Raw genomic sequence first — 15,055 nt, 5'->3', positions numbered from 1 at the left:
TATTGAGTCTACTTTCTCTACTTATCCTTATTATTGCTTACATGACGGAAATGAATTTTCATTTATATTTCTTTCAATGACCTGCAGATCTTGATTACATATTTCGATGCAACACCGAGAATGCCCGGAAGAAATCGAATACATTCAAAATTAGTTATACTCAATGTTCTAAAGATATGATTTTAGGTAAAATTCAGAATGCAGTACGGCATAGTTCACCGACAAATAAAGTGAATCATACAGAATTATGAATGGAATGAGAATCAAAACGACTGCAAGAAAATTTAGTGTTCAAAAAGAACGACTTTCCATTCTGGCTTTGAATCAGAGAAAAGGCGAACTTGCTTTAAAATCAAGACAACTAATACTGTTATAGGCTACCTAGAAAATAGAAAGATTAAATCTGACGTCATCTCATTACGAGAGTGAAATCGTAACATGATGACCCAGCTGTGGAGAATAGGGGAAATTGCCTACTATAACCTGATCGATCTTCGTATCGTTGCATATACAAAAAGATTACATAAGTGACAATAATACAGTACGGTACACTATACAAATCGCGAGAATGTCCCGTGATTTGGTTCAATAAAACACGAACACTCCATGTGTCTCACAAACGAGGGGCGCCTGGCACTACGGCAGATGCGTCATATCACGCCATGCTTGTTTCGATATTAATCTAAATTAATTGTGGCCGTCAGGCGACAAAAATTGCTGTTTTTGGTCACGATAGAAAACTTTTTCTTAGATAAATCGGATTATTTTTTCCTGATGAATTCGATGACGTTTTTAGATTGAGTTTCTTTGTATTTTTTACGCAGAAATGAGACAATGTCTCTCGATCTGTTAAGTGTGCCTAGTGCAGTAGTGCCCACGCAAAACAATAATATAAAAAATATGTTAATTGTGTATTGTGTCACATTTCACATTTCTGAAAAAAAAAAAATTTGCATATCAGTGACCTAAACATTCGCCAGTTGCATCTGAAGTTTCTACAATCAGACAATGTTTGCACCGGGCGCGGCGGTGTGGCTCAACGGGCTAAGCGTTAGGAATACGCTCGCCACCGCACCTCTAATTACTTTGCGTGGGTTCGCAGGTTCGAATCCCATGCAGGGGTGGTTATGTGCGAGAGGATTGCTGGACTCCTCGCCGTCGTTGGGTGGTTCACGTAACCGCTGGTCGGTTACGGCTTCCTCCACCACCAAGTCCATGCTTCCGAAAACAAACAATACAGTAAAAAACTAATCCCATACCCGACTTGGAATGGTAACCGGACGAGAGGCCGTGGTTCGCCATATGGATAAGCCGTCTTATCGGCTTTCCTCTCCCCCGGGATAAATATGTAAATCCTATCCTATCCTATCCTACACCAGTACACTGAAAGCCCACACTGCTGCACTAGCATACTAGACTTTACACATTTTATCTAATCTCTAACAATATTTTCGTAAAAATAATCGAAATACTAAAAATGTTTAAGAATTTCTAGCTTTATGGAGCATGCACTCGCCCCTTCGCGACTAACGTGATCAAATAGTCTGTAAAACGTCTACAAATCAAAATGCTTGCGCCCACAGAAGATAAGGCTTTTCGGATATCCCCGCCGAAACACTTCATTGACTTTAAAACGAATTCGCTGTAGCGAAATTTATATTATTTCGTCATAGAAAAAGATTAAAATATCAAGAGGGTTGGCGAATAAAAACGCGTAATTATTTAGTACACATTACGTTGATTTGTTCACCTGGTTACTGTATATTAAATTTTTAAATTTTATTTATAGTAGATATATTACCTTTATAAGACAATAACATATTAGCTGAAAGTAAATATTTCTCTGTATGTAATGATCTCGGACAAGTAAACAAATTTTTAATTTGTTCACTGGTAGGTTGGTTGCTGTATATTAAATTTTCAACTTTTCTACGAAGTATATATATTCCCATGGACCTTTCCCCGAGCATCGACTTCTTTGTTTACTTCGTGACATTGGCCAATCAGCAAATTGTAAAAAGTGACGTAACAATGCTTCCTTTTCGCATCCTCTCAGACAGTTTTCTCACTCAGACAGATTTTCAAGCGTGGTCGTAAACATTACCTCGTTTTCGCATTTTTGAACTCTATTCGTTAGTTTTCAGTTGTGTTTTGGAAACTTAAATGTAAATCAGATAATTCAATGGTCACCCTGTCTTCCTAGGAGTTTTAATTTAATTGCAGTAATAAAAATTAGTGTAGAAATAGCTGTGATAGACTAGGCTAAAATTCTTTAACGGTACCTTTAAAAAACAGGTTGTTGTATGCGATAAATCATAATGATGGTTTGAAACACATACCCCATTTCACAGGCGCCAACTCTCAAAAGCACTCTTGAAATAACCCCGAAAATTTTGCAATGGTAAAGTATAGGAAGAATTTTTCGGGGGTCAAAGGTCGGGGAGAGGTCCATTGTTCGACAATTATATATTAGTTGAAAGTAAATTTTTCTCTATATGTGATGACCTCGGACTGCTACGTACAACACATGTAGCGGCTCAAAACAGCATTGTAAATTTTTATTGAAATGTGTTCTCAGTTATCTACTCAGTAGAATCGTGATATAATGCTAAAGACCGTCGCCTAGGTATAACATCGAGCGTAAGTTTGAAACGAATGTTGAAAATATCTCGCGTGGTTTGTAACAATTTTGTACGCGCCTAATATTTTGGTACAAATTGTGTTATTGAAATAAATAAATTTTGTTTACCCGACAGGTTGCTGTATATTGAATTTATAACTTTGTAGTGTATTCGCATTGTAAGACAATAATAAATATAAAGAGACTGATACCAGTTGGTATGTGAATATATATATATTTTATATATGTACAAAGTATATATGTATAAAAATATCATATAAATATGACAAACAATCATATCACAAATGTATAGGATTAAATGCCGAGTAAATACCTAAGATCTATTAAAATAAACAAAAAATAAATAGTTTACGTAGATCTAACTTTAAACATAACAGCTCTAATTAAAAGTACATATTTTGACAAATACAAGAATATATGTGGAACGCATATTAAGCATAATCAAATCGATAAATTTGAGTCAGAAATCATCATTTTTTTTCAATATACTTCTATATTATTATATCATTATTGTTTAATGAAATTGCGTATAAAACAAAAATACGAGCAACGGAAACTCATAATATGTCTAAATAAATAAACTGACGATTCATAGTACAGTGGACAACAAAGAAATGGCGCAAAAACATGAATGAATAAAAAAGTTAGGAAAAAAGAAGAAATCGAGATTCATAAAAATGACAGCGTTAGCAATAAAGCAACCAGTAGTAAATGGCACTTTCAACTGTTATGAAATGTATTTTGAATGCAAACAGCCATTAGTCTATCCAAAGCATCCCATTGTTGCGTCGATCCTGCCACTGGGTGATGCCCCGAGGATTCAAGAGGAGCAACCACTGACCGTAGAAAAGGCGGTGGGAGATTCTTAACCACACAGCAACTCAGTGCACTTCGACTGATTTTCATATCCGGCAGACGACGCCAAACTCCGGTCGGAATTTCACGATTGGCAGGCAAGTTTTCGGGCCTCAGGTTTTGTAGTCTTAAAACATGCCTCAAACCATCCGCATTATCTTCATCGTTGTCGCCGCTTCCATTACCTTCATACGAAGGGCTATCGTTGCCGTGCCGAGCCAATCGATTACTCGGACCAGGAACTTCAGCGTCACTTCCTCCAGCAATTACGTCATCCGAGTCGCCTTCATCGTCAAAGTATTCTACGTTGCAACAAGTGGAAACTCCATTGAATCCACCCATAACAGTAAGTTTTCCTCCGAGCACACACGCACCAAAGTTGGACCTGCCAATGTACGTAAGTGAGTTTAAAATTAGTGGATCGAATCCGAGTTAATATATAAAATTGTTGATCAGTATAATGGTACCTGCCAGTTGACATATCGGGCCATGTCGTCCATAAGTTGAGTTGTGGATCGTAAGCTTCAACACTATTCAACCTGGAAGAATTTCCATCAAATCCACCCAGAGCAAGAACGCGATTCTTGTAGGCTATAACAGTGACCCCCGAACGAGGAATTCGCATCGGAATAATGCGTGACCACTGTTGAGATTCTGTGTCGAAATATTCAACAGAAAATACGCATTGGTGTCCAGTGAAACCTCCAGCAACGTATATCTTTCCAGATAACCCACATACACCTGAAACAAACGGAGAATTATATTTCAAATGCCCCAATACAAACGTTCCCAAAGTTTAAACTCAATGAAATGCATTGTAATGAAAGTATTACTTTATTAACATTAAATTACCACAAGCAAAAGTTAATTCTATAGTGTTAGCATGTCAATACAATGCGTGTGCTTGTTTTTGCGCTCATACAAACTATATATATATAATAATTAACGACTGAAGGTTGGCTGGCACGATATAGTCCGTCATGCTACTCTCTCATCGTTGATTTCAACAGATTTGTTCACTTTATGCAGACTGATAAGTTCCGACTACACATGCTTTAGTATATTTATATTGTTAAAAATGTGATTTACATTCTCTGATCAGATGTTACCTGCATCGCTCCTTCTTTCAGTCATATCGGGTAAACGAGTCCAGACATTAACATTCGGATCATATTTCTCCGCGGATTTTAATCTTAAATGTTCCCCTCCACCTTCGGATCCACCAACAGCGTAAATCAATTTATCAAGTTCAGCAACTCCAACGTAGCATCTCCTACAAGTGTGACATTATGATTTTAATAAGTTGAAACATACCGAATTTGCACATAATTACACCAAATGTACCATACGCTTGGGTATTAATAAATAATAAACAATTGAGGTAAATTTTTTATTCATATCACTGTATTTCCCAGTACAGTATACTTTCGTATATGCAGTGTTTAGTAGTAATCGCCAATACCCATATTATGGGCTCATATTATCGAGTACGGCGCGGTCACAAATATTGATCCTTTCTCTCTTCATATGTATCAACGTTTTCGTGCTCATGGAGCGCAAGTATACCTGTGATGCATTCCACACATTTTCTTCCATTTTCCTGATATGAGATTATAACGATCACAGGAATTGTATGTTAACTGACCATCAAATCCACCAACAACATATAACATTCCATCAAGATAACACACGCCGTGATATGCTCGGGGTTTCTATAGAATTTAATAGTTAAGTTTTCAGTTGATTACATTGCTTTTACTAAATCAGTACAGTATTATGGTTCCATTACATTTGAACCCACGTACATTTGAACCCATGACAATTGCACCTGCATACTATTGCACCTATTGAAATTTTTTTGTTGTACGGATAGTTGAACCCATACTAACCCTAACCCATGGGTTTCAGCACCTGCATATTGATTGAACCCGCGGATATAGACATGGGTTCAAATGTACATGGGTTCAAATGTACGGTCACCCAGTATTATATATGACAGCAGAGTTTTGCAGATTCTGCTCTAGTTTCTTTCACTATTACCTTCTGTGAAATGTACTTCAGTGGTGCTAAAATAGGTATAGTGAAAAAGATTCTGGCAATACCTTTCATAACAGCCAGTATTAGGTATATATTTTGCACATTAGTAAACATAAACGTGGTCAAAAAGGTGTAGTTCATTGGTATTTATTATAACAAAATATACTCTCTGATTGGGAAGCATTTTTTCTGGAGCAATTCCCAAAAATGGCGTGCCTGGTTTCTCAATTTCCCCGAATAACACGCAATCAGAAGTAGTCTACTTAACACTAAAGGTCGTCAAACGATTTGAGATATTGCAATCGAAAATATACTCTAGTTACTCTTTATACACATTAGGTATTTTGTGCCGTTAATTGTCATGTATATATAAAAAACCCAGTCATGCGTATGTATGCGTCCTACTGCGAGGCGACAGCTGTTACGGAACCTTAGTCGGATGGAAAATATGGATCACATCAGAAAGAAAGATTGCGTCTAACAATATAAACCACAGATTTTCGCCGACGCTTACCTTCAAGAGCGTCGGAAACGCTATATTTGTATCACACCATGTTCTAGTCACAGGATCATATGCCTCGCTAGATGATGTAGGAGCGTTGCCGCTCCATCCGCCCACGACTAGAATAACTTCTCGCGGAAAACGAGGCCTCGAAGTGAGGCGCAGTATATCGCATTCTAGCGATGTTGGTGGAAATGATATGTCTGCATTAAATAACTTGGTGCCAACATCGGTAGCAAATTTTGTGAAAGCTGCTTTATTGTCTCCAAGATTTTCCTTCATCCTCGATAAATGAATCTGCTTTTCTATGAGGGATCTGCGTTAAAAATACTAATTTAGGGCAAGAAACTAATACTTGACTATATAATATGATTAAAAAATTATGTCAAATATTTCGAGCTCCAAAGCAGAATCTTATATATATATACCATAGCATTCATAGATAAACAATTAGTAAAACAACATTTAAAAAACTTGACACAAGTTACCTCGATCGTGCAGATGATATTACGAGGTCGTGATTTCTCACAAAAGCTTCAATGAATTCCGCTTTCAACAAACCTAGTCTGACGGAGAACAGAAGATTGAAGAAATCCGTTTGGCGATGACGATTGATTGGACTACTAGCCCAGCTGTCAAAAACAACTCCATTAAATCAAAAGGGTGGGCTAGCGTTGGATGTTCAAAATTCAAACCACAAACATTGGAGAAAAAAAATTTTGGGGAATTTTTTTAGATACTACACAACTTCTGCAGTGTATGAATGAAAACTAGTGGCTAAAATAGTGGAATATAAAATGACCATATGTGAGAACCAGCAGCTTATCTTGTGGATTATAGAATGTACTTGAAGACGACGGAATCAAAATTAAGATATATATGTAGATATACACCCCTTGTTTGAATAAAAAGGGACATAAAATATTATTTACATGACACGATGCCGTTTACAAATGAATATATATATAATTGTGTTGTAGACATGAGAAGTTTTGACTATCTAATCCAGGGGTCACCAAACTACGGCTTGCGAGCCGGATGCGGCCCGTGGCATCTTTTCATCTGGCCCGCAATAACATGAAAACAAGGTGCATTTTTTCCAAGGGATGTATTCCCGAGCATCGACTTACTTGTTTATTTCGTAACATTGACCAATCAGCAAGATGCAAAACGTGACCTAACAATAGACCTTCTCGCATTCGCTCCGGATTTTCAGTTGTGGTTTCAAATGATATCTCGTTTTCGCGATTTTGAATGCTATTCGTTAGTTTTGATCGTGATTTAGAAATTTAAGTATGAATCAAGTAAGTCAATCACTATTTTTCTAAAATTCTATACCGGAACGCAGCGTTTCCGCGAAGGATACACTCGTGGCGCGTGCCGTTGCTGTGTACGTTTCTCGTGCTAAAATAAACGTCGAACGTGAATTTTACGCTAATAGTACAAGTCACATTAACTTTTGTACTGCTTACATGCGAATATTCATGACAGCAATTGTTATCTTAACAGGTAACCTCATGTTGTTCTTGATCTATATTCTGCGATATAGAATTTAATATTCAAGACTTCAGAAATGTAGAATTTGTATTGTTGAATAAATTGAAAGGATTTTCTTACTTTTGGAAATTTATTGTATTGCATTGACAAAAATATTTGTCCGGCCCGTTTCAACACAGTTTGAGTCATACCTGGTCTGCAGTCAAAAAAAAAATTGGTGACCCCTGGTCTAACCTCAAAACGACACGAAGAGGCAGCTTCTCGTTTTTCACATTGAGTTCATCATTTTCAAGAATTTTCCGCAGACTATCGGCATCCAGTTCCATCAACGTCTTACCACTACAAGATTCTTGGAGGTTCGCGAGTGATTGGAAATTACTCAGAATAAACAAAAAGGCTTTCATCTCCAACTCTTTGCAATAGTAAATTCTAGATCAATAAAACACAAAGACTGGGTATTGTGGGTCACAGATAGAACATAACAAATGCAGGCCACGTTCATCGATTTAAAAAGTGATAGTTCGTTATACCTATTTTTCATTTATTTCAATATATATATATATATATTAGAAGATCTATTGACTATTCATTCAACTCTAACGAAAAAGCATTGCTGATTTTTACTAAAGTATATGTAACCAACAATCAAATGGATAGGAATTCACAATCTTATATATGCATTCTTTATATGTCTTTGTGAAAATTATTGAAGATACTATTATATATAGTCTGAAGTAATAATTATATGTACTATATAGCTTGGGAAGTATGGTATTTTTAATTTTTCACCTATTCATAGAAATTGCCTCATTCTCATCAGCCCGACGCCCTTCTTATTCTTTCTCGCATTTTTAATTACTATCAAAAACATGATCTGCGTAATCATGTGATGTTTTTGTTCCTTGTAATTTTTATTTCTATTCCAATACTTTCGGGGAATTGATTTCTGGAGCCTCTTAACCGGGCTTAAAACTCAAAAATTTCTATTTCTTTATTGTAATTATGATGCCTGCTTTAGAGTGTCCTGTCTTGGTAGAATCTTACCTTAGGGGTCGGTCGACCTTGTTGACCTTGGAAGTCTTGCCCGTCCCCTTCCGTATACATTTTTATGCTTATTGTTATTTGCTCATGCTTACTGTATTATGTACTTGTATCGGAAATAAATCATTATCTATCTATCACCTGGCGAATTCCCAAAATTCCAAACAATTTTTGGGCTTCATTTTTTGCGTGAGATAGTGGGCGCATATTTTCATCATTTCGTCAACGCCGAAGTGGTTTCCAACAATGAGCAACTCCTTTGCTTCGCTTATAGAATTTAACTTTATCTGTAACAACAAATATGAACAATTTGAGCAGATACCAGGCAAAAATTAAATATATATAGACAAACTAGAGATTGGCTCTCACACTTCTTGTATAAGCAAATTGAATAACACATTTCATCATAGTAGCGTTTACTCCGGGAATCCGTATTTCCTTCTGACTACTGCTTTTCCAGCGTCCGCTGAATAATGATCTGTAAAAAATGCCGAAAGACATTTGACTGTATTAGTGTTTCAATCAAATGAAACGCACGATTTTTCATTTCGCTTTAAGAAAATGAATACTGCAATGGATATTTCCTTTTTTATCATATTAATAACGTAAGAAAATGGAAAGATTGCTGCGAAATAAATAAGTAAAAGCTTTCAGTACCTGAAGTAATGACCACACGTGCACAGAACAATCCTGTGCGCTGAAAACTTTTGCTGGTCGTCTGTGACAAGAGTGACATCATAGAAAAGCCCCTTCTCTCTCAAGTCGTTGAATGTTTGCCACGCCTCGTAAGACATTCTCCAATTGTAAATATCATCCTTCTTTTCTGTTATTCGTTTAGTTTCTGTATTTGAAAAAGATAAACAAGTAGATTCACCTCATCTTACCAGTTTTCATTAATCAGAACATATTCACTCTTTATCTCTAACTTAAATCCCGAAAAAATGTTAGTGCAGACTAATAAGCTCAGAAAGTTAGGTACCATTAGGTACGGCGTGTACCATTCACTATTTGTGAATAATAAACTCAAATATAAGAATGCTCGCGAGGCTGCCCTATGTCTCTAACAAACGAATTTCTACAGCTATTACTATAAGCCATTCATATAAAATTTGATTTTTAACTACATTTTAGATATAACGATTAATCTTTGTCGGTTGCAATGCACTTAAAAAACTTACTGTGAATTCCTATTGATTACCTGATTGTGGAGCATCACCGGAAGCTTTTGATGACATTTTCAATTTTGTAATTAGGCAGAGTTATTTTCACACATGATTTTCACAAAAGCTTGAATAAAAAATCCTGGAATAGGTTCTCTATCTTCCGGGTAGTCACGCAGGATAAACAAATACATAAATCACATGTTTGGTCATTGTGACGTAATCAATTATCAACATTGGGATCTGAGAGAAAGCGTCTACCTCCTACATGCATGACATGCCGAAACGTTAGGGCGATATGTTTGCATATTTATCTCGGGAAGTGGAAAGATTTTCCTACCTCTCAAATGTGTCCAATTCCCCTCATTCACACAAATATCGTACGAATAAAACAAAGACAATTGCGGCGTTTTTCTTGTGTTGCGCATCTGCATGGCAAGTATTTGGTAATTCGAAATATTAGAAACGTTGGAACTTGTAATTGTAAATATTACATCAAGTTTTCTATCAGTCAGTCTACTATGATAAGAACAGATTCGGCGTGAAATACCGATATGAGGTTTTTATTACTTAGTATGAGGATACTCTGGACTGGTTCCTTCGCTTGTTGTTGGTAATGTTATGACTAAAATCAGGTTTTATTCCAGTAGTTGGTCGCATACCTGTCACCGCGTTGTTGTCGTTTTTATTGTATTCTGAGTCTGAAAGCGTGTTGGGCGTCTGAAAGTGAAACAATATGAGTGAGCAGTGTTACTTAGTATACGAGTAAATTAGTATTTAATGCAAAGTGCAAACTAATATTATTTCAAATTCTAATATTTAGACTCAAAATTTGCACAAATCCTTATATATTTTTAAATTAAATATTCAGAAATAATGAAAAAATCATTAATTGTTTTTCAATGGCCACATGTATTATATTGAAATTTTCGAATAAAGTATATTAAATTTGATAGGATAGAATGCTAGATAGATAGTATATTTAAATTTCCCAAACATCAAGAATCTGTTGTATTGAATATAATTATTTGCAAAGCATTCCATTATTTTCTTCATTTTAGACATGAAGACATACCTGAATGCAAGTACACATAATGCAGTCGTGCGAGAAAACCTATTTTTTTTATCCATAATATGATTTTTAACTGTAATGTTTTGTTCTGAAACAGTAATATTTGAAAACAAGATGTTTAGACTTGCTTCAAGTTTATGCAGAACATTGCAATGTCAATTGAGGCTGGCTTCTACCAGCAGTGGAATATCGACTACTTGCAGTGGAAAATCCATGTTGAAAATTCTTTTTCCTACAAAGAAGTTATTATTACAAACTTCTCAAGATTTTGCTGTGCAATGTAAAAGACGGACACTACATGTTTCAAGATTGAGATTTTCAATTAATAATAAATATTATCATACAAATCGTGGTTCAAATGTTGATGTTGTATTATACATTGCTTCTGGAATAATATTCATGATCGGTGTTTCATATGCAAGTGTTCCCCTATACAGAATGTTCTGTCAGGCCACAGGAATTGGCGGAGATCCTAACATCGGCCACAAAACTGAAAATGTGAGCACAATGAAACCGATTCGAGAAAGACCGATCACAGTAACTTTCAACGCAGATAGACATGCAGCAATGCAATGGAATTTTAAGCCTTCGCAGCATCGAGTGACAGTTGTTCCAGGAGAAACTGCTCTGGCATTTTATACAGCCAAAAATCCCACTGATACACCTATTGTAGGGGTTGCAACCTATAATGTGCTGCCTTTTCAAGCTGGACCCTATTTCAATAAAATTCAATGTTTTTGCTTTGAAGAACAATGGTTAAATCCACATGAAGAAGTGGACATGCCTGTATTTTTTTATATCGACCCTGAATTCGATAATGATCCGCAATTAGCTAGAGTTAATGATATTGTATTATCTTATACATTTTTCAAAGCCGAGGAAGGGCAAATTCTACCTATGCCTGGCTTTATGAACGCTCGTTTCAAAGGGGCTCAGCCAGCACCGGCTGTAACACAATAATTAGATAAAACTGGAAAATAGAAATCACAGCTTTGCAAGCTATCGGCAATTAAAAGGTTTTTGACGACTTTGAGTTTTTGTTTTAAAAAATTATTTGCAGAAAAAAAATCAAATTTCTTGTAAATTTCTATCTGTTGTGATAATTTGCTTCTGAAATCTTGTATTATGAATTTTATGGATTATTTTTTTGTTTAATTTTTTTCTTACATAGATTTTTGTCATAATTTTGCTTGAACTTGAATGTATAAATTAGTAACTAGAAATTTCTGTCATATCAACCGAAATATGAATAAGTATAAAGATATGATGACATTTTATTCATTAGTGGGAAGATTAAAGGTGAGAGATTTTAAAATCAAATTGCGATTTTTTCTTATAAACACACTATATTTGTTTCAAATTCCTTTTCTCCGTGTCGTTTCGAATATTTGAAATAAAATGGATCATAATAAATATTTTACTTCCTAAAAAGATAATTTTATTAAGTTGGATTGCCAGAATGTATTTATACCATTTGAAATTATTCTTCACGAAAAAGATTTTAATCATTTTACGTCCAAAGTTATGTATATTAATGTTGTCTGCCAACCATGCTGTTTATCTCTCTTCAAATCAATTTGCGAATAGAAATTTATTATCTGGTTTGACTTTCCTCTTTAGCTTTCAAGTTGTCTGACATAAAATGTTATGATACTTCAATTCGTTCTCAAATATCTCACACACAAACGAATTTGGTATTCAGAAAATCAAGCGGTCAGGCTGGGTGAGAAAGGGAGTGGAAGATCCTGAAACAATAAGTGGACACATGTATAGGTAAGTTAGACACAACTTAAAGGAACGACGACATTGGGGTAAACTAGGTATTAGTCCATTTTCTCAGGAATTTTTTGTTTTTTTTATATTGGGCACAGTTTGACATGCTTCCAGCGGAGTCGAATTTTCAAACGCCTGTAGTCAAAATTTCAAAGCTTCAATGGCGATAATAAAAGTCAAAATTTCCCTCGGAAACTAAAAAAGCATCAAGTTTAATAAGTGTTCTTAACAGTGTATAAAAAGAAAGCTTGCACACACCAATGTTTTTGTTATCAAAATGTGATTACCTTGGATTTCGGTGCTGGAGTCAAAAAAGTCAACATTTTTTAAGGTTTTTAGTCTGTGGCGAGTTTAAATTTTCACGAACTCGAGAGCCCTGCTATACATCTAAAAACAAATATTATTATCTGCCAGTTTGAGGTGATGATTTTAAATTATGTCGCGGTTAAATCATCGAATGAAGCCGGCCTAAATATTCGAGATATTCATAAACATCTCTCATAAACATAAACAAACCAAATTAGTGGGTCTCTCATTACATGCCTTTGGTTAAATCTTGGGATATGTCACTATTTTGAAATGCCACTCAACATTTTCTTGCAGAATGTCAATCATGGCAATGACAATGTGTGAACCAGATTTACGGAAGGACCAGTAGGTATAGATTTTTGCTATCAACCTTATTTTTCAAGCAAGCAGTAGAACCCATTGAATTACTGAAATTCTGCTGTATGGGAACTCTTATAAATTGCTAGTTCATCTTTGACTCCATGTGCGAACTTATATAATTAATAGTTTTATAAAAAAGGTGTAAATTTGTGTTATTCGCCATGTCTAAAATTGGTCCTTGTTTCCTATGTGTTTAATCATCTACTCTGCCCTGATCAATAAATCTACATATGGCCTATTATTGTTTGTAATTTTAAAATTTACAACTATTATAGTGTTTCATGGTAATGGTCATACCAAAAACATCAGGTTAAACATAAAGCTTTGGAGCCACATTTTGAATCTAACACGTGAGCCATTATAGTTTCAAACTAGCTACCCATTCCTGATTGTGAGTAATTTATGATCTTACATTTCTTTTTTCTAGTTGTATGAAACTTTGCTTGGTTCATGACATGGCAGAATGTATTGTTGGAGATTACACCCCGTGCGATGGGATTTCGAAAGAACAAAAATATACGGAAGAAACGGTATGTCGAGTAATAATTCAAATATACCAGCATGTGTGAAACATCCTATTGGTTTTTGCCAGCAATCCTGCATCAATATGGCATTGCCCACTTCAGCTCCCAACTCTTGAGCCATTTAATAAACAAAACTCGTGACCGAGAAACCTTTTGTTTCAGGCTCCTGACTCCAGAAAAAGGAACTTTTGACCCCAGCCCTCAACTCTGAGAGGACCAAATTTTACTTTGGCATGAGTCCGTTGTGATTTTAAAATCCCTAGTTTTCATGAGAGGTCTAAAATTTTGAAATTTCTACTTCTGCAAACTCCAGATTTCAATTCTACTGTGCTAGTGCCAACTCTCCAAGCACCTATGGTCTGCTGTATTACTATATTGACAACACAATATATTAGTTGGGCCCCTTCTATCTTAGGGATTCCACATTGTCATTTTTTGGCCTCATAAACGGTAACTATATTTATTCAGAATGCAATGAAACAACTTGGAGATTTGTTGCCTCAACATAATGCCGAAGAGATTCAAAGTTTATTTCAAGTGAGGCTTGCACATGATATTTCAAGTTTAGACAATACTCTTAATAATACTAAAATTAATATTGTTCAGGTATCAGCGCACTTGATGATATAATATGTTCTACTTACTAACTAACTTCATTTGTGTTTTGATATAAACAGGAATTTGAAGAGCAGAAGACACCTGAATCAATATTCGTAAAAGATCTTGATAGGTTGGATATGATTTTACAGGCTTATGAATATGAAAATGACTCTGAAAGGCCTGGTTGGCTTCAAGAATTTTTTGACAGTACGGAAGGTGAATTATCTAGTTTGATATGTGGCGTTTGTTGTGTTAATGATTTTGGCATTCAAACTAATAAAAAAATGAAATATTTTTTCAGGTTATTTTAAAACCCAAACTGTGAAAGATTTTGTTGCAACTTTAAAAGAGAAGAGGTCTGCAGAGGGAACGAAATGATGGCTCTTGGGAGGTCAGCACTGTTCGATGGATAGCATGACTTCTGGTGGCCGTGAATTCAACAGTTCTCCAATCAAAAGCACCTATGGCAACGAGATGGTATTCTCGATAGTACAGTTTTTTAATGAATAAAGTATTCGTTTTGATCTTTTGTTGGTGTACTTTAGATCAGTTAGCGGAAGCTTACCATCGGGTTTATGGTTGTCATTGCATTAGCAGCACCTACCGTTTTAAAAGCTCAGCTGCCCCTTTAAGAAATAGGTCGCATCTCTGTTGTGGGGGTCTGATAGATGTGTAACGATTTAT

General features: G+C 35.5%; 3 protein-coding genes across 4 annotated transcripts; 2 read left to right on the top strand and 1 right to left on the bottom strand.

Moving 5' to 3' along the window:
* Window positions 1-2,938: 2,938 nt before the first annotated feature.
* On the bottom strand, window positions 2,939-9,906 carry LOC120346194 (kelch-like protein 25). Of its 2 annotated transcripts, none has more exons than XM_039415876.2 (11): window positions 9,772-9,906; window positions 9,231-9,414; window positions 8,943-9,051; window positions 8,715-8,860; window positions 7,767-7,961; window positions 6,524-6,667; window positions 6,048-6,351; window positions 5,063-5,208; window positions 4,606-4,769; window positions 3,964-4,237; window positions 2,939-3,881 (listed from the first exon to the last, which is right to left on the bottom strand). In XM_039415876.2, exons 1-11 carry the CDS (start codon window positions 9,806-9,808, stop codon window positions 3,362-3,364), a joined length of 2,223 nt encoding a protein of 740 aa, XP_039271810.2. In that variant the 5' UTR covers window positions 9,809-9,906; the 3' UTR covers window positions 2,939-3,361. The 2 variants fall into 2 exon arrangements, with proteins under 2 accessions (XP_039271810.2, XP_077970228.1); XM_078114102.1 differs by having other exon boundaries at window positions 9,752-9,841.
* A 772-nt stretch (window positions 9,907-10,678) lies between these two features.
* LOC120340090 (cytochrome c oxidase assembly protein ctaG-like) lies at window positions 10,679-11,971 on the top strand. Its single transcript, XM_039408346.2, has one exon. It carries the CDS (start codon window positions 10,884-10,886, stop codon window positions 11,763-11,765), a length of 882 nt encoding a protein of 293 aa, XP_039264280.1. The 5' UTR covers window positions 10,679-10,883; the 3' UTR covers window positions 11,766-11,971.
* LOC120340100 (5'-deoxynucleotidase HDDC2-like) lies at window positions 11,961-14,898 on the top strand. The gene is made up of 7 exons (XM_039408355.2): window positions 11,961-12,104; window positions 12,508-12,578; window positions 13,182-13,232; window positions 13,675-13,777; window positions 14,240-14,308; window positions 14,449-14,587; window positions 14,673-14,898. The coding sequence occupies exons 1-7, from the start codon at window positions 12,006-12,008 to the stop codon at window positions 14,747-14,749; spliced, it is 609 nt and encodes a 202-aa protein (XP_039264289.2). The 5' UTR covers window positions 11,961-12,005; the 3' UTR covers window positions 14,750-14,898.
* The last annotated feature ends 157 nt before the right edge of the window (window positions 14,899-15,055 follow it).

Source organism: Styela clava, chromosome 1, assembly GCF_964204865.1.
Source record: "Styela clava chromosome 1, kaStyClav1.hap1.2, whole genome shotgun sequence".
NCBI lineage: Eukaryota > Metazoa > Chordata > Ascidiacea > Stolidobranchia > Styelidae > Styela > Styela clava.
This window is presented reverse-complemented; position numbering and strand designations above follow the sequence as displayed.